The 19,250-nt window shown below is 40.1% G+C and overlaps 1 protein-coding gene across 1 annotated transcript; it reads left to right on the forward strand.

Annotated features, from left to right (window-relative positions):
• The first annotated feature begins 1,145 nt into the window (after positions 1-1,145).
• rundc1 (RUN domain containing 1) lies at positions 1,146-11,214 on the forward strand. Its single transcript, XM_033971822.2, has 5 exons — positions 1,146-1,662; positions 6,770-6,928; positions 7,475-7,673; positions 8,025-8,120; positions 10,331-11,214. The coding sequence occupies exons 1-5, from the start codon at positions 1,282-1,284 to the stop codon at positions 11,191-11,193; spliced, it is 1,698 nt and encodes a 565-aa protein (XP_033827713.1). The 5' UTR covers positions 1,146-1,281; the 3' UTR covers positions 11,194-11,214.
• Positions 11,215-19,250: the final 8,036 nt, after the last annotated feature.

Here is a 19,250-nt window from a genome sequence, read left to right on the forward strand (position 1 = left end):
GTAGTACTTACTACTGGTTGTACTGGTAAGTACTGAAGTAGTTACCAGTGGAACCGGACTGTATTTTAAAGTGAGACATTATGGTAGTTGGCTGGTAAGTACTGGTACTTTCTGTATTACTTACTGCTGTTTGTGCTGGTAATTACTGGTACTTTCCCTGGTACTTACTACTACCACTACTACTTACTACTTCCGTGGTCTCACTGGTAGCTACCACTGTAATTACAGTGGTAGTTACCAGTGAAACCGAACTGTATTTTAAAGCGGGACATTGCGGTAGTTGTGTTGGTAATCTACTGGTACTGTACGTACCATGGAAAGTACCAGTAATTACCAGCGCAACTATCACAATGTCTCGCTTGAAAGCAAGTCTGTAAGTCATGGTAAGTCCCGGTCCCGGACCGGTTCATTAGATCTCAGAATCTGCACAAAATAATTTTACTTTGAATACTACTACTGGTTATACCCTTGAGAAAAGTTACATAGTGTTCCTTTAAAGATGTTCTGTGTGAAAATAGATGCTGGTAGGTGCTTTGTCGTGATGGAGTACACATTATTTTTGGACCACTCAGCATCAATGAGGATGTTTGACGTCATGTTTCTGACTGTAGCTAAACAGAGTAAATTCAGCTACCGGTGTGGCTTTCAGAATAAAACAATTTGCTAAATAAATAAATAAATAAATAAATAGATAGATAGATAGATAGATAGATAGATAGATAGATAGATAGATAGATAGATAGATAGATAAAACTAATAAATAATGATATTGCAAATAGCAGGGATAAAATTGTTTGCATTTTATATTTTATAAGTACTTACTTACTGGTGTACAAATACCAAATAAAAAAATAATAATTATAAGTTTTAAGACAATTATATGCTTTTATTCATTTATTTAATTCTAAGTCAACGAAGATTGAAAAAATTTACTGAAAATATTGAAACAAAACTATTTAACTATTTAATTACTTTTTACATTTACAAACGCTGTATTTATGTATATACGTGTTTATTTATTCATTTGATGATAAGCAAAATGAATGAATGATTAAGAAGATGTTTTATTCTGAAAGCTTCACTTCCGGTGTTAATTTGCATATGACGCTCTCACGTTTTGTTTGACGTATGAATCATCCTTCCCAAGATGGCGATGCACCTGCCACAGCTGCGATAATCCGCGTTTTACCTGCGCAACAACGCGGATTTTAACTCATTAAACTCACTGCGAGTTACCCTGACGGTTTAGTTTAACGTGTACTATCGTTTACGTTACCAGAAATGTCCACGGAGGAGCTGTCAGCGTCGGACAGCGAGGCGACGACGGCCGGGGCTGGAGAGCGGTGGGCTCCGGTGGGCGCTGTGGCTTCCCCCGAGGAGGAGAGCCGAGGGCAGCCGGGGAACAGACGCTCCACCTCGGCTTCGGAGGAGGAGATGACCGTGAGGATGAGGAAGCTGGAGGAAGAGCAGGAGCTGTTGAACTCGTCTCTTCTCGCTTTGACGTCCCATTTCGCTCAGGTGCAGTTTCGTTTGAAGCAGATCGTGCATGCCCAGAGCGAGGAGAAGGAGAGGATGCTCGCGGACCTGGAGGAGTTCGCCTTCCGGGGATGTCCGCACGTCGTCGGCTGCAGGCCCCAGGACGCCTCGCTGCTCCAGAACTCGGTGAGAGCTTGTGGTCATCCAGGCTTTTTTTCCTTGTGTGTTTGTAGAAACTTTCAACAACAAACTTCAACAACTCTTAAACAGACAAGAGGAAGGTAGATTAGCCAAAAGTTGTACTGAAGCTAAGAGTAGAGTTGCTTCAAAATAATATTACTAAAGTAGAAGTAAGAGTAAAAAGTATTTGGGAAAACAACTACTAAGGTAAAATCTTAAATAATGCACAAAAAATATATATAAATTTCAAAGGATAGACAAAAAAATTGAGGAAAACAATGTTATCTGATTTCTTCATGTTTGAGTAACTGTTAATTATTCGTCTGTCTACATCTCCAAAGCTCAAAATGCTCTGTTCCACCTTGTGATGTCATGACGTGTTCAAGTTAACAGCTACGTTCACCTTTAGATCAGTACAGATTGCCGATTGCAAAGTTGAAATCATCCAAATAATTCTAGTGAAGGTGTATGGAGTTTAAAAACACAGTGGAGCACTTCCTATATTACCACATGATGACATCACAAGGTGGAACAGAGTGTTTTCTGTTTGAGCTTTCTGTTAGTTCAGAAACACGATTGTTCAAATCATGTCATATTATCAAAATAAATCTTGCAAACTTGTTCACAGTGGGAAGAGTAACCAAAACACTGACTCAAGTAAGAGTACTGTTACTTCAGTAAAAAATATTACTCAATTGGGAGTAAAAGTGCTGCTAGAAAAATACTCTGAAAAGTATCTTTATAAAGTTACCTAAATGTAACTATGTCATTTTTCTGTTTTTGTGTTGCTCTGGAATGTTTTGTATTAAAATATGTACATTCTTTATGAGTCTTTTTATGTCTCAGAAAATATGGTGAATAGCATGCTATACTGCGATATAGTGTAATGGTATACTGTGGAACATTCCAGGCAAAGCAATAACATCTCCACGGAGACGAGCAGGTGAGAGACCCTCCACTAGAGAAGTTGCATGGCCTAGTGCACCTTTTAATTAGAGATGTAACAATAATCAAAATATCGTAATATCGTGATATCGTATTGCTAAAAGTCTCGATAATATCGTCTCTTATCTTAAACTCATTGTTTTGGTGCAACTATGGCTAAAAAATAATGGGAACTACATAGACCATGATCCTTTGCTCTGTTCAGTGCAGATTACATACAGTTATTAAACACTTTGAAATCTTTAGTTCTGTCATAATCCAAAGAACTAAGTCAAAGGAAAATGTAGCATATTCACAATTTTGTCCACGAAGTGTCTCAATAAATACCGTACTGAAAGATTTGGATTATACCCCACCTTTAATACAACTATTATTCTGTCTTTATTACATCTTTAGGCTTGATTTCTTTTTTATTATTGCATGATTTAATTGCACTTAAACCAATAATGTTTATCAGTGTTGTGTAAAGTAAAAAGAAGTAGTACTTACTCAATGTGCTTTATATAGTCTCATTTTAGTATGCTTTTAAACGTCCTACATTAGCCTAAATTGACTCTTGTAAGAAAGCTGTTCTCTCATCAAATACATACTCATTTTCAGCCATGTTTGAGTTTTGTTTTCTATAGATAATGCAAACAAAACCATGGTCTGTTCTCTTCTCTCTGGAGCCTAATTTGATTTTCACTACGGGCCATTGACGAGATGCGGATTTTGATTGTTGTCTTGGCAACGCACAAGTCCTGCGTTTCTACTGGCTCGAGGCTGACGGGGCTTGAAATTGGCCTCTCAATATGTCGCTGCCGCTTTTTCGAAGGTTATGAAACGTGTACATCAGCTTGGAATGCAGAAAACATGATGATAGGATAGTGTCTCTGGTGATGCCGTTACTATGAAAACATTAGAAATGACCCCAAATAATATGAGGTAGGGTTGTCAAAAGTATAGAAAATCAGATACTAATCGATACTAAAACTGGTATCGAAACTAGGTACTCATTTGAGCTGGTATCGATACTAAAAAGTCACATTCACAGGACAGAAATGAACCTTTCCTGATTATCTTTAGAATGATCTTGAGCTGTATCAGAACAAGTATAAGACACAGACTAGTAAACAGCCATGGACCACTATGAACCTACTGGACGACTGAGGGATTACTCAGATATAAGGCCATGGGAATATAAAATGGTTGAAAATCTATTCTATTGTCTAAAGAAAGTGTTTGTTTTTTTTAATTACCATTGTCACAATTGTCACAAAAAACAAAGAAAACTTCAAACTCAATTTCAGTACTAAGGAGTAGACTCAATATTCAATACTCGGGGATGGAGAGAAGGGAGGAAAAGAGGAGGAGAAAGAGGAGGAGGAGAGAAAGAGGAGGGGTGAGCAAGAAGGAGGAGAGGAGAAGGAGGGCGGGAGAGCAGGAGGATGGGAGAGGGAGGAAAAAGAGGAGAGGAGGAAAGGAAGGGGTAAAAGCATCTGTGTGTGTGTCGCTACAATCGGGGGCTTTGTTTTGGACCATTCCACAGTCATCCCAAGTAATATGAGCAAACAAACACATTAAAAATGCATGAGTTATAATGACATGCTCAGTTGTTCCAGAAAAGCACATTTTTTTGTCCATTTGAGGTGGGACCAGACGAAACACGGTAATGGGCTCACAGTGACAACATGTGATTTAACAGAAATGAATCCAAGCACTTTATATCAATGTATTGTGTTTTTAAATGATTCTTGTAGATTCTTTCAGTAAACAAAACATTGGCTCCTTCTTTGTAAGGTTAGGGCCCTGCACATTTTGGGCTGTGAGGTTTTTGTTAGTTCTTTGTGAGGTTTTTGTTAGTTCACTTGTTCCAGTGTTTGGCTCAGACAAAATATCCTGTTCTCTCAAACCTGTCACTTTTCTTTTTCCAGTGTAATTAGCAGTATTACCTTAGTTCCCCTGAGTTACTATTTATTTACCCAGTAGTCTGCTCCTTGTGTAAATATCGCTAATATAATGACTTGACACTTATTCAAAGCCCTCCCTCTTTCTTTCTCTCTCCCTCCCTCTCTCTTGTTCTCTCTCTCCACATCCCTTTCTCTCCCTTCCTCTTTCACTCCCTCTCTCCCTCACCCCCGCCTCATTCTTTTTCTTGTCTCCTCCCCTTTCTCTCCCTCTCTTTCGCTCTCTCTCCTTTCCTCTCTTTGTCTCTCCCTCACTTTCTACTTCCCTCCCTGTCCCTCTGTCCCACTCACTCGCTCTCTCTCTTCCTCCCGGCTCTCTTGCCATCCCCATCTATGTCTCCCGTGCTCACTCCCTTCCTCTCCCTTTCTGTCTCTCTCCCTTTCTCTTCTTTTCTCCCTCACTCCCTCCCCTCTCTCTCTCTCTCTCCCTCTCTCTTTCCCTCCCTCCCACTCTCTCCTTCCCTCTCTCCCACCCCTCTCTCTTCTCATCTCTTGTCTCCTCTCTATCCCTTCCTCCCCCTCTCTCCATCCCTTCCTCCCTGTTTCTATCCCTTTCTTCTTGTTTCTATCCCTTCCTGCTTCACTATCCCCCCTCTCTCTTCTCTCTCTCTCCCTCTCGATCCCTTCTTCCCGCTCTCTCTATCCCTTCCTCCCTCTCTATCCCTTCCTCTCTTACTCCCTCCCTTTCTCTCTGTCTCTCTCCTTCCCTCTCTCTTTCTCCCCCTCTCCCCCTCTTCCCTTTGCTCTCTGCTTACGTGTCTCTTGTTCTTTGTGTCTTTATCGGTTGTGTCCCTGTGGCGTTTGTTCTTGTGTCTTTATCTCTCGTGTATAATCGGACATTGATGACGCACTCGGTGTCTCACTGCTGCAGACTGGAGTTTACTGAAGGAACAAGCCTCCAGCCAAACTCTGATAAAGACTGAAACCTGCCACTGTTTGGACTCAGGGAAATGGATCAGACTATTTCATCTAGTTAGAAAATGCTACGATGATAATAAAAAAGCAAAAAAAAAACTCTTTCTTTAGACGATAGAATGTGATTTTCAACATTAAATGGTAGTACTTTCTTTTATATTCCCATGTGGCCTTATATCTGTGTAATCTCAGTGGTCCAGGTAGGGTCATAGTGGTCCATGTGTGTATTCTCGTCTATGTGTCTTATACTTATTCTGATTCAGCTCAAGATCATTCTAAAGCTTCAGGAAAGGTTCATTTCTGTCCTGTGAATGGGACTTTTTTAAAGTATCGATACCTGCTCAAATGAATATCTAGCTTTGATAGTAGTAGTAGTTTTAGTATCGGTTAATGACTTTTCGATACGCTTGACAACCCTTCTTTGAATAATTATCATGTAAAGGGGCACTATACAACTTTTCTGGTGAAGGGTCTGACCTCAACCAGAAAAGTTGCATATAGTGTATCTTATAAAACAAAACAAAATAGTGAAACTTCTTCCTCCAAAGTCTGAATTCGGGGCTTTCAAATCAAGAGGCCTACAGCCAATCCTCAAGCCAAGATGATCATTGACGATGGATGAATTGCGATTAAATTTAGAGTAAAAGCAGAACTCCTGTAAATCCTGTAAACTCCTGTACTCCTGTAAATACACATGCTTTTATCTTTCCTTTAAAAATCTGTTGTCTTTTATCGCATGCTTCCCCCACAGGAGGATCTGGTGAGTACAAAATGTGTTTCCTTCTGCATCAGTGCCACATTAAAGTCAGTTGTGTTGTATTTCTGTAATCTCTTGAATCAACCTTGGCCCTACTGTGTATAAGTGTGTGTGCATGTGTATATAGTATGAATTAATATATAAGCGACACACAAAACATGGTACTTGAGCACTTCCTGTGTTACCACGTGACATCACAAGTTGGAACAAAGTGTTTTCTGTTTGAGAGAAGAACTCAAACAGAAATTACTGCAGGAGTTGTGTGCTAAACATGTGTGAATGAAACAAAACACAACTCCAGGTCTGCTTGTGATGAGGAAACAACATAACAGATCAGAAAATGGTGTAATATGGGCTGTTTAAATACTACGGCAACAGTTATCATTTTTCATCCTTCAGAAACACATAAATATTTAGGCGGGCTTAGTATTTACTGTGTGGATCATCATAATCATCAGCAGGACAGGCCTGACTGTACATGATGTGATTGGATAATAAAATAAATCAAAATAAAATGACATTAAACTATAGATTTTGTTTTTTGTCCCAGACGGAGAGAGAGAAGAGGGAGCGACTGGAGGCTCAGAGGGAGAAACAGAAGGACCTGATTTTTCAGCTGAAGACGCAGCTGGACGACCTGGAGCGGTTTGCCTATCAGGAGGGCAGCTACGACTCCTTGCCCCAGTCTGTGGTCATGGAGAGGCAGAAGGTGGGACGACACTAGAGGGCGCTGCAGCTGCATGTTTTAATCACTTATCACTCATCATTTATGCCCTGGTAGCTGTTACGTAAGCTGTTAATTCTCAGTCTAGACACAGCCACAATAACAATTTTTAGCTCTATTTTTGTTTCCAGGTTTTATGCAGGCAAAAAAATGTGTAACAATTATATCTGATATTATTTTGGCCCTTTTCTCATGTTTACCCCTGAAGCTAGCTTTTTTCTAACAAGTAAATTTTGTTTATATTCTAAAAGCAGCCCTGTCTACCTTTTATAATTAAATATTTAAACCGTTATAAAGCCGGAAAGCGCTCTCAGTGACTGCACTTTGGCAGTCTGACCCAGTTTCACTTCACCATCTGGAAAAAGATATTCTTAAGCTGTACACAAGCCCTAAAAATGTAAATAATAACGATGTGCTAAGGGTTTGTGAGATACATTTCAATAAACATCTTTTTGTATCAGTCTTTTCAGTTCTTTTATGAAATGATGTATATGTAATGTTTAATAGTAAGGTGTCCGTGTCTCTGTGCAGGTGATCATAGACGAGCTGATCAAGAAGCTGGACGTGAACTTGAACGAGGACATCGGGAATCTGAGCCCGGAGGAGCTGAGGCAGAGGGTGGACATGGCCATCGCTCAGATCGTGAACCCGGCCAGAGTCAAAGAGCAGCTGGTCGAGCAGCTCAAGACGCAGATACGAGACCTCGAGATGTTCATCAACTTCATCCAAGGTGAGCCAGGTGTAAATCGAGGACGAAAAACACAAAAACATGGACTAAATCATGTCTGAAATTGGACTGAAAACAGGTTTAGTGCAGGAACAATACAACAGAGGGACTAAGTGGGATGAAAAATGGTTTAAACTTTGACTAAACTTAAATTAAAACTGGGAAATGAACCGGGAAATGAACCGGGAAATGAACCGGGAAATGAACCGGGAAATGAACCGGGAAATGAACCGGGAAATGAACCAGGACTGAACCAGGACTGAACCAGGACTGAACCAGGACTGAACCAGGACTGAAACCCGGACTGAACCCGGACTGAACCCGGACTGAAACCCGACTCATGTTGTTTTTCAGATGAAGTAGGAAACCCTCTTCTCTCTGGAGGAGCTCACTGTCAGCAGCCTCAAGGTGAAGGGACCAAGACTAAAGCTCCAGGAATCAAGAAGAAAGGCAAGTTTGTGATTGTATTCTACCTCTGAGGGCATCTGTGGTGAATATTTACCATTTTCAAGTGGCAGATTATAAAGAAAATTGTGAGGGAAAAGTTGAAAACAGGCAAAAAGTTGAATACAGGCAATGGCGCCATGTAATCTGTGAACTAAATACTGTCCAAAATGCAGGGACAGTTTACATGCAAGGAACAAAACACTATTTTTATTCTACAAATCATAATTATTGTGTAAATTAGACAAGCTTTGGCCCCTATTAACATTGTGTTTTCTAGGTAGCAATTATGGAATAAGTTGTACACATGCCATATCTGCTGCCTGTGTCTAACCAGGAAGTCAAATTGTAAACTTCAGTATAAAAGTCAAACTAGATAAAACTAGTCAACATTTTTATTCTTATCTTCTATACGATTAAAGAGAGTGGTATTATGCAAAAGCAATACATTGTGTTTGCTTTCTACCATTTTGTAATGTTGTTCCCTCGTCAAAAACATGCCTGAAGAGGTTTTAGATGTCATCCATGCATGTTGAGTAATTTAGCGATCTCTCCCGGCCCCTATTCGAACTCTCCTTATGTTTAACCACAAGATTCTGTCCACAAGCCCACGTCACCCATGCTCCTACACAACAAATCTAAATAAATGTACAAAATGTACAGCAACGTGACAAACCTGATGAGATGTGCAGTAGTTTGATTAGCGGTTGTGTTGTGATAGTGCTCTGAAGGAGGGGTGACTTAGCACAGAGAGACTCAAACCCGAAAGTAATCCATAGAAAACATAAATCTCGCATACGCTGTTTTGAGTTTATATAACATTTTCAAAACAATAAAAGGTAACATGGTGATCTAAATATGTTATGTGTTAGCAGTTAATACCCCACAGAATTAAAATGAATTACCGTATTTTCCGCACTATAAGGCGCACCTAAAAGCCTTTAATTTTCTCAAAAACCCACAGTGCGCCTTATAATCCGATGCGCCTTATATATGGATCAATATTGGTCACTTATGACACCCGTAGTCAGGAGGCGTCGCTGAAGTAATAGCGGTAATAACCCTTTAAGGACTGAGCACACTCTGGGCCAGTATAGCTCACCTAGACCTAGACTTTTATTATTTTTTAGCCATAAAAATCATGTTAAACAAAGTATTAGAATTTACTGCATTTTTTCACACAACTACTTCTATTTTACACATCCATCTGTATTTTTTCTTTTACGCATCGAATAAATGAGTGAAAATCCCCGCAGCCCCGCGCTCTCATTCGTCACCTTCAGGACAACAGAGGCAGATTTACCGTAATGATGGTCAAATATTTACATAGCCCCATGTCTCCGCTTTGAGACGCCATTTGAATTTACATGAGAGCACGACTGGGCGCAGAGTTACGCTGCTGGAAAGTCCGCAACCGCGAGTCTAACGGCGACGGTAGGATCCGACGCTATAGGGATAACGGGGAGACAGGGAGACGGCGCCGGGCGACATACGCCACAATCTGCCAATGGATTGCGGATGCCTGGGCTGATATATCAGCCTCAACTGTGGTCTGAGCTTTCACAAAGGCAGGAATTGTCACTGAACTGCCAGACAACAGCAGCGACACGGATAATGGGGATTTTGAGGAGACGGAATCGGGCACTTTGAACGAGCTCGCCCAACTGTTCAACTCAGACACTGAAGAGGAAGAATTCGACGGATTCGTGAATGAGGAATGAACTGAAAAAGTGAGGTTTACGTGTTTCTTTCACGTGTTTACAACTAAACAAGGCTGGAGATATTGTGAATATGGACATTAACGTTTGAACAATGTTGAGTTATTGTTATTGCTTTGCACTATTTCGAGAGTTACTATATTGTGAATGCATAAACTTGTTTTGTGAGTGAATAAAGTTTTCAGAATGTTTTTTTTTTTTTAATTCTATTAATAAAGTTTGACTGACTTATCTGACTGTTTTGTTGACATTCCCTTTAGCGCAGCTCCATCTCGTGGATGCATAACACAACCCCAGATACTACAGTAGTTTATATTCTATGTGCCTTATAATGCGGTGCGCCCTATATATGAAATTTGTTTTAAAATAGGCCATTCATTGAAGGTGCGCCTTATATTTCAGTGCGCCTTATAGTGCGGAAAATACGGTATGTTTTGGTGAAATGAGTCAGCTAACCTACTTTGTATATATAATAAAACTCGCCTCCTCTCTCTGCAGTTGACCCAGAGCAGGCACAGAAGCTCAGAGAAACCGGTCTTCAGCTCATCCAGCGAGCTTTGGCCGTCCTCCAGATCTTTGCAGCGAGTCAGTTTGGCTGCGGCACGGGACACGTACCCCAAAACATGTGGTCCCCCGACGCTACCGGCCAAGACTATGGACCCCTTCTTCAGCGCCTCGAAACGGCTGTAGATAAAGTAAGAATTTTAGGTTCAAGACGACAACCTTCTTTCGATCATGTCGTTAACTACACCAGTAACGCCTCTTTGGGACCTAGAGACGAGCTGACAGCAGCCGTACGTAAAGAGTTAGCTATAGCATTGAAAGACTTGTTAGCGCACGGTTTGTGTTCGCCATCGCAAACCGTCAGCTTGGTTTTAGCGCCAATATCGTGCCTACTTCCTTACCGGTCAACTCCTCGTGATCTGCATCCTTGGGAACTTTTTGTCAAATACTACCACTCCAAAAACGGTAAGGCTTTTGTTGAATCGCCAGCACGACAGCTATCACAATCTTTCAGTCTGCCAGTAGCGGGCGGTGCGGTGACGGTAACGCCAAAGCAGTCTCTTCTATGGGCAATTCACACCGTTTTGAACGAGCACGATAGGTTCAAAAGAGGTCCAGATACGGAGTTTAAAGCTTTAGTTTGTATGGCACTGAACGAGCAGAGACTAGTTTCCTGGTTGAACTTGTTGTGTAAATCCGGGACTCTCATCCACCCACATTATCTATCATGGAGTTACATGGCTCAGACTGGATTTGAAGGAGCGCTGCGTATTTTGGGACGAATCAGCCATCTTAAATTCAACCTCCCCGTGGACCTCGCCGTGCGGCAACTCAAGAATATCAAGGATGCTTTCTGAAAATGTGTGTAAATCTAAAAATACCATGGTTGGTGTGCTTATATCGTATAAGCGGGAAGCTAAACACAGCATTTGAAGCTTAAATAATTCAATATTTAAGCGCCCTTAACATGTGAAATTGGTTTAAAGCAGAGCTAAGTAAGTTTCTGCGATAGAGCTCCCCCTGCAGCCCACTTATGAGAATACACTGTCACTGTTTTTAATTGAAATAATTGCAGTATAAAAAAAACAACTAATGTTTTCCAGAATAACTCTCTTCAGCTCGGTGTCGGCCATATTGCTGGTCTGGTTTTCTGCATTGAGACAACAGCGAGACCAAAAACGTTACTTAGTTCTGCTTTAAGGCTTTGTGCTTACTGTAAAAGCATTTATGCCAGATGCCCTTCCCAAGTACAGACTGAGCTGGTACAAAAGGTTTTCAATATATAATTAAAAAACATCTTATCAGCTAGTACTAAACAATGTAAGTGTTATTTGAGTGAAAGTCAAAACAGCAAAACTTGAGATTGTTATCTAAATTTTCCCTCTGTATTCAAGTTAAAGGCGCACTGTGTAACCTTTTTTGTTTCCATGTAGGTGTTATAGCTTTGCCTGGAATGTTTCTCAGTATGGCCCTATGACATTTATTTCATTATGGGTGTTTTTATGATCAAAAATACACAGAGAATAAATGCATTCTTGCTGTGAGCTGGATCGCCTCTCCACAGACATGACGTGCAACTTGGCCTGGTGGTGCCAACCTGCTTTTCTCCATCGATACAGGTGATTTGAATGCCATATTGTGGAACATTCTAGATAAAACTATAACGGATCAATGAGTGCAAGCAGAAACTCTCCACAAGAAAAGTTACAATTTTAATGTATGGGTTAGAAAATGTATTCAAAAAGTACATTGGCTGGATTTGAAGTATTTGATTTACTTGTTTTGTGAGAGACGTCCTTAAAGGGCCCATATTACGCAATTTTAATCTGTTATAATGTTGTTTCCTCGTCACAAACAGACCTGGAGCTGTGTTTTGTTTCATTCACACATATTTAACACACAAACCCTGCAGATTTAGACTCAGTTCTTCTCTCAGACTGAAAACACTCTGTTCCAACTTGTGATGTCATTGAGTGGTGATACAGGAAGCACTCCACTGTGTTTTTGTTATTCTTGTTGTATTCTGTTGTAGAGTGGCTGTTCTCTTTAAAACTACCACCTGATGACATCACAAGGTGGAACTGAGCATTTTGAACTTTGGAGATTCAGACAGACTAATCATGCAGGACGTCTGTGAATGAAACAAAACACAACTCCAGTACGTTTTTGAGGAGGTAACAGTATTAAAACTGACTGGTTTGAGCTTTAAGCCATGTTATGTGTAATATAGAACCTTTAAACTGTACTTGTAAACAGCTGGAGAAAGTAGAATATTTGCTGCTTTAACCTGAGCTAATAGGTTTTCAAAAGCCCTTTAGAAACTGCATGTCTTCAGTGTAAAGTGCATGGACCGTCCCAGTAGATTTCTATGTAAAAAAAACCCTCATGTGTCTGATGTTATTGCTGGATATGCCTTAATATGGGGTAACTCTGCTGCTGACTGCAAACTTGAATGTCACACTATCACATAAAGAGTCTGCATTTGACCCATCCTTCCAAACCGCTGGGGCCACCTGTCAGGCAGTGGTGGAACGTAATGAAGTAAAAGTAGTGAAGTTGTAATGTCAATTCCACGTGGCTACTTTTTACTTTTACTTCACTACATTTACAGTGCAGTATCTGTACTTTCTATGCCACTACATTTTTTAACTGGACTGAAAAGTAGAAGTATTTTTCATTGTTTGAGACCTGCTAAAAAGGCTGAGGGTTTATTTTTAACACGTTCATAATTTGAGCAAACAAAAATATACAAATAAAAATAGTGAGGAAAAAAATGATCGATTCAATTGTTTATGTTGAACAAAATTCAGCACAAATATTTATCAAAATCACTACATTTCACTACACAAGCTTTATAGGACCAGAAACTCTGCCCGAAATACTTTTACTTTTGCTCTTTAAGTACATTTTTACAGGCATTTTAATAATTTTACTTAAGAAAAGAAATCACATGAAAAAACAAGAGTATTTTTTTGCTCGGGTATCCGTACTTTTACTTAAGTAACAAAATGGAGTACCACTGCTGTCAGGAGCAGTGGGACACGTCTCCTTGAGGTAGACTTGATCACGACGAGAGCCTGGAGTAAACACCCAGACTCAACAATCTTTCATTTTTATTGCCCAGATTAGAAAAACATGAAATTCAACTTAATTATGCAAAGTATCAATCCCAATGCAAATGTGCAAACATAAGTCCAGTAGTTTATAAATCAGTTTTGTATGTATGTTCAAATGGCTTCCTTTTGTATATCTTACATACAGAGACCAAATACTACTTGTTACTACTGCTACTACTAATACTACTACTATTTCTACTCATACTACTGACTGCTACTTACTACAACTGCTGCTGCCACTACCACTACTGTTAGTATGTCTTCTACTTATAATACTGATACTGTTACTACAACTTCTACTTAAGATACGACTACTTACTACTATTACTATTACTACTACTATTAGTATGTCTTCTACTGATATTACTGATACTTTTACTACAGCTTCTACTCAAGATACTGCTGCTACCCTTTATTTAGTCCATTTATGCACCTTTAAACTTCTTTGCCCAGTGTCTGTACATAGAACAGTTTGTACTGGAAACCCCTTTATGGCCTTCAGGTGGGCGGCTCAAACACTTTACAAGTTTATTTTGAGCTGTTGTGGGTTTCACATGCTACGCTAACATGTATAACATCTATGAGTGCTTGGCAGGTCCACCAAAATGCTGCCACCCACTGTTTGGCTCAGAGTTTAGTGTGAAATGGCCATCATTCCATGTAGTAAACATTGCACCCAGTGACCTGCTGCTCCACCTGTGTATTATGTTTAAATTTGGAGTTTTATTTAAAGGTCCCATATTGCGCAGAAATTGACTCTTGTGAACTTTAGGTCATGTTATAATGTTGTTACCTCCTCAAAAACATGGAGATGTGTTTTGTTTCGTTCACACATGTTTGAATAACTTGTTTATTATTAGTCAGTTTACAACGGCAAAGCTCAAAATGCTCTGTTCCACCTTGTGATGTCATGAAGTGGTAGTTTTCAAGTTAACAGCGACCTTTTAGCTTTAATTCTGTAGAGATAGGTAATTCCAAGGCTGAAATTATCCAAATAATTCTAGTAATGAGCATTTATGGAGTTTAAAAACGCAGTGGAGCACTTCCTGTATTACCACATGATGACATCACAAGGTGGAACAGAGTGTTTTCTTTTTGAGAGAAGAACTCAGCCCAAATATGCAGGTTTTGTGTGTTAAACGTGTGAAACAAAACACAACTCCAGGTATATTTGTGATGGTGAAACAACATTATAACATAGATCAGAAAACAGCGTAATATGTGCCCTTTAACCTTTTCATATGTTGAAAAAATGGCATGTTTTGTTCTGTTGATGTCTGAATGTATAAACAAAAGTGCTATTAGATCATTTAATGTGCAATTGTTTGTGAATTATATTGTTGATTTCAAATATATATTTATCTTGTCTGTAAAGTATTTATTTATGGAGTAATCTGTAGCTCACGTTTGATTTAGCCAAGTAAGTAGCCAATTATAACTATTTGCAGTTTGCTGGTACTTGCAAATTAAAAGGAAATTTCTTTATGTATTTAAAAAATTTTATGTTGAATAAAGGTGGAATAAAAGTGTAGAATTTTAATTAATCCTAAAATGTGTTTGGTCACTTTGTTGAATGTAATATTTATATGGTAGGCTCAAATACACTGCCTTCACTGGGCCAATTCCCACACTGTACACTAGAGGGCGTAGTCCTGTTGTAACAAAGCAAACAAATACTATAAATGTGAAAAAGTACGGACAAAACCACACAACTGCTATTACAATTTACTATTAAAGAGGTTTTAGATGTCATCCGTGCATGTTTGAGTAATTTAGAGATCTCTCCCTGGCCCTACTTGAACCATCCTTCCGGTTGGCTGTAAGATTCTGTACAAGGCTCCGCCCACAGGCTTACGTCACCCAAGCTCCCACACGACAATTCTCCATAAATGTACAAAAACATGATACAAAACTGTACACAGCAACTTGACAAACCTGATGTGATGTGCAGTAGTTTCATTAGTGGGATTCATGATATAGTAGTAAAATACTCTATTAATATATGAACTTTAATCAATAAGTTCATATATTAATACCTTCACTATTTGTCAAAGCTGGGATTATTTATTTTGTAGAGTTTGGGATAAATATAACGAAATGCAATTTTCTCCCTCCTTTTGGATATTACTTGGATTTAGAGCTGATGTAGATTGATCTAGTCCGTGGTCCAGTCCATTGTCTAATCCAGGTCTAGTCTGTGATCTAGTCCATGGTTTAGTCCTGGTCTAGTCCATGGTCTAGTCCATGGTCTAGTCCATGGTCTAGTCCATGGTCTAGTCCATGGTCTAGTCCATGGTCTAGTCCATGGTCTAGTCCATGGTCTAGTCCATGGTCTAGTCCATGGTCTTGTCCGTGTTATTATTGTGGTTCAGTATGTGGTCCAGTCCGTGGTCTAGTCATGGTCTAGCCCTGGCCGAGTCCAGTACATGGTCTAGTCCGTGGTCCAGTGCTGGTCTATTCCTGGTTTAGTCCAGATCTAGTCCAGTCCATGCTTCAGTCTGTGGTCTAGTACAGTCCGTGGTCTAGTCTAGTCCGTGGTCTAGTCCTGGTCTAGTCCTGGTCTAATCCAGTTTTAGTTATGATGTGTAAGTGAACTCATAAAAATCCCATTCACTAAATACGTGAATAATGTCGTCTGCGCTCCATATGTGAGTATGTTAACATTCTAAAATCTGAAACAACCTTGATATTGTTAAAGCCACCCTATGTAACTTTTCTGGTTAAAGTCTCCCACCTGCTTGTCTCCATGGAGATGTCATTGCTTTGCCTGCAATCTTCCTGAGTATGGCATTAAACCTGTCTATCTGGCATGTATTCAATGGCAGTTGTTTATATTACAATAAAATGACTTGTAAAACATGCATTCTTACTGTGAGCAGGGATGCCTCTCCACAGACCTGACCTGGAACCTTGGCTTAGTGGTATGACCTGCTTGTCTCCATGGAGATAGATCAGTTTAAAGACTTTCTGGAGCTTTCTACCATGTTATAATGTTGTTCCCACATCAAACTGAAACTTATAAAACACTTTAATGCTGTTTTGGCAAATATAGCATTTTCAAAACAAATAAAAGGAAACATGATCTAAATATGTTCAGCAAAATGGACTTTTCAGAACTTTTAACCATATTTTACTTGTATTTGTAGTGATTCGTGCATTTTTGATCAATCTTTAATCGCTTATTTTCAAGACGCCATTTTGCCGAACAACTCCCGTTTTCTCCATGGCAGAAAAGTACGACAGTGCAGCTTTAAAATATTCTTTCATTTGTCATTTTGAATCCATGTGTCTTTTGTCACATGTGAAGCAGATGCAGAAACCTCAGACTTAACAGATCTGAGTGTCCAGGAGAGAGCCGCGTTCAGAGACAAACACAGGAGTGGAAAACGACAGTACAAAGCCCGTCTCTGTCCTCGCGCTTCAAACTGGAGCTCTGCAAATGTGAGCTCTATGAATCATCCTAAAATCATCAAATGCTGACTACCAGTTTGGTCTGAGACTGGCTGGATGGACTGGACTGGACTAAAGACCATTAGACACTACTACTATACTACTACTACTACTGCTACTAGCATGGATAAGTCTCTCTAACTCTGGTTTTGACAGTATACCTTTGATTTTTGCAATGTTTTTTGATGGTAAAAAGCTGCAGATGTTACAGATTTGATGTGGATGAGTCCATTATTACCCCTAGATTTCTAACTTGATTTGAAGGTTATAGACTGGAGGTGACTGCTGACACTTTCTCTTGTTGTTTTGCATCCACACACTGATCTGTTGGATGCAGTGACAGAGTGAATCCACTAGTCCATATTCATCTGCAGAGTTGTGGTAGGACACATTATTGCTGCGTATTAACTGGCCTAACGGCAGCATGTAGAGATTGAACAACAGGGGTCCCAGGATTGACCCCTGGGGCACCCCACAGGTCAGGGACATTTTTTCTGATTTCAACAAAGTACTCCCTGTTTTCTAGATAGGACCTGAACCAGTTTAGGGCAGTACCAGAGATGCTCACCCAGTCCTCTAGTCTCTGTAAGAGGATCCCATGATCAACAGTGTCAAAGGCAGAACTCAGATCTAACAGGATCAAAACTGAGACTTTGCCTGCATCAGTGTTCAGGCTAGCAGTTATAGAGGCTTATTTGGAATTACAACTGTGAGTATCATAACAACCAAAAGCCAATCCGGAGTGAAGCTGTTGAAGATAATGCCCCTGCCTACCCGCACCGCTGGTCAATCAAACCTGTGGCTAATGCTAGTGGGAGCAACCTCAGCGTAAGAAGGCACCTGATTTGTCTGTTATTAATGTTCATATCTTGATTTACAGACAAAATACCCAAATAAAACCACCAGGATCATGTAGAGCGGGTTAATACAAACATTTTAAGACCAAAATGATGAGTCTGACGGCAACATTTACAGAGAGAGGGGAGTGACTGTGTTTTATTACAAAGTGAATTGGAGCCGGAGTCGATGAAGCCAGAAGTGCGCCCATGATCACTTCCTGTTTGGAACACAGTGTCTAGCAGGTTAGTTATATCCATTTATATATACAGTCTATGGTTATTACATTATTGGCTGGTTATTATATACACATTGACAAGGAAAAGTTTGTGCAATGATGTTGTAATGTTTAGACCTGGTTTAAACTGGACCTCTCTGAGAAAATTGCATTAGGTGAATCATCCTAAAATGACCCTCAGCTGCGTCAGACTTTGGTTCAGGTCTGGACTTTGTGTGGACTGGACCAGAGACTAAAGACTAGTTCACGTCTGGTTTGGACCAGTTTGACCCCTCTCATAGTACTACCACTGTTGTGTCCTGGTGGAGAATACTTCACCCACCTTGTCTGTGTGTGATGGCATAATTGGTGGCCCAGAGTAGAGACTGGTTCTGACGCCAATACAAAGACTAGGGCCAGTGTGAGAGCGAGACGCCAAAGACCTCATTCATGAAATCTACTTTACAACTGTTTCATAGTTTAGAGCGTGCATGCCCTCCCACCGTACGAACACATTAGCCGTTAAAAGTGTTTATCTCCAGGGAGACAAGCGGACGTCAACACCGGGCCAAGTTACAGTTCAGATCTGTGGAGAGACGACCCCGCTCAATGTAAGAATGCACGTGTTTCAAGGTCTTTTTCATGAGTAAATACAACCATAATTAGAAAAGTTTAAAGGGCTTGTATTATAGACTGTATAAGGAAGTGGACTGAGTGTGACGTATCATAGCAACCAGACGAGCCAATCCAGAGCGAGACTGTTGAAGGTAACGCTGCTTCCCGCCCACGCTGCTGCTTTACCGGGCGCTTAGCAATGCCGTCAATCAGCATTACCGGCGATGGAGCCAGAGACGTGCCCATGCTCACTTCCTGTTTGGAACGTGGCGGCTAGCAGGTTAGCTACGTCCATTTATGTAAATAGTCTATGGTGAGAACTCATTTTAACAACAGACTAATCACAGAGAGCAAAAAACAAGGCTTAAAAGTGTTTAAAATGGTTCAAACTGAGAGTGGGAGTGTGTTTACCCTTTGAAATCATGCATAATTTAAATACAAATATACATACATTATACATTAATTACTATACATTAATAATAACAGTAAAAAAAAAGTTGTTAAGATGCCTGAATCTGTTTTTTCTTTGTGCGCAAATCTCTCACTGGTGTCGCCTGCTCTGCTTCTGCTCTGATTCTTGTGCATGTTCAGTGTTAATCAAGATAAAATGTATAAAAATGTGAAAGAAAACGATTCCATCCATCCATTTTCTTACGCTTATCTGGAGCTGGGTCGCGGG

This window comes from Periophthalmus magnuspinnatus, chromosome 8 (assembly GCF_009829125.3).
Source record: "Periophthalmus magnuspinnatus isolate fPerMag1 chromosome 8, fPerMag1.2.pri, whole genome shotgun sequence".
NCBI lineage: Eukaryota > Metazoa > Chordata > Actinopteri > Gobiiformes > Gobiidae > Periophthalmus > Periophthalmus magnuspinnatus.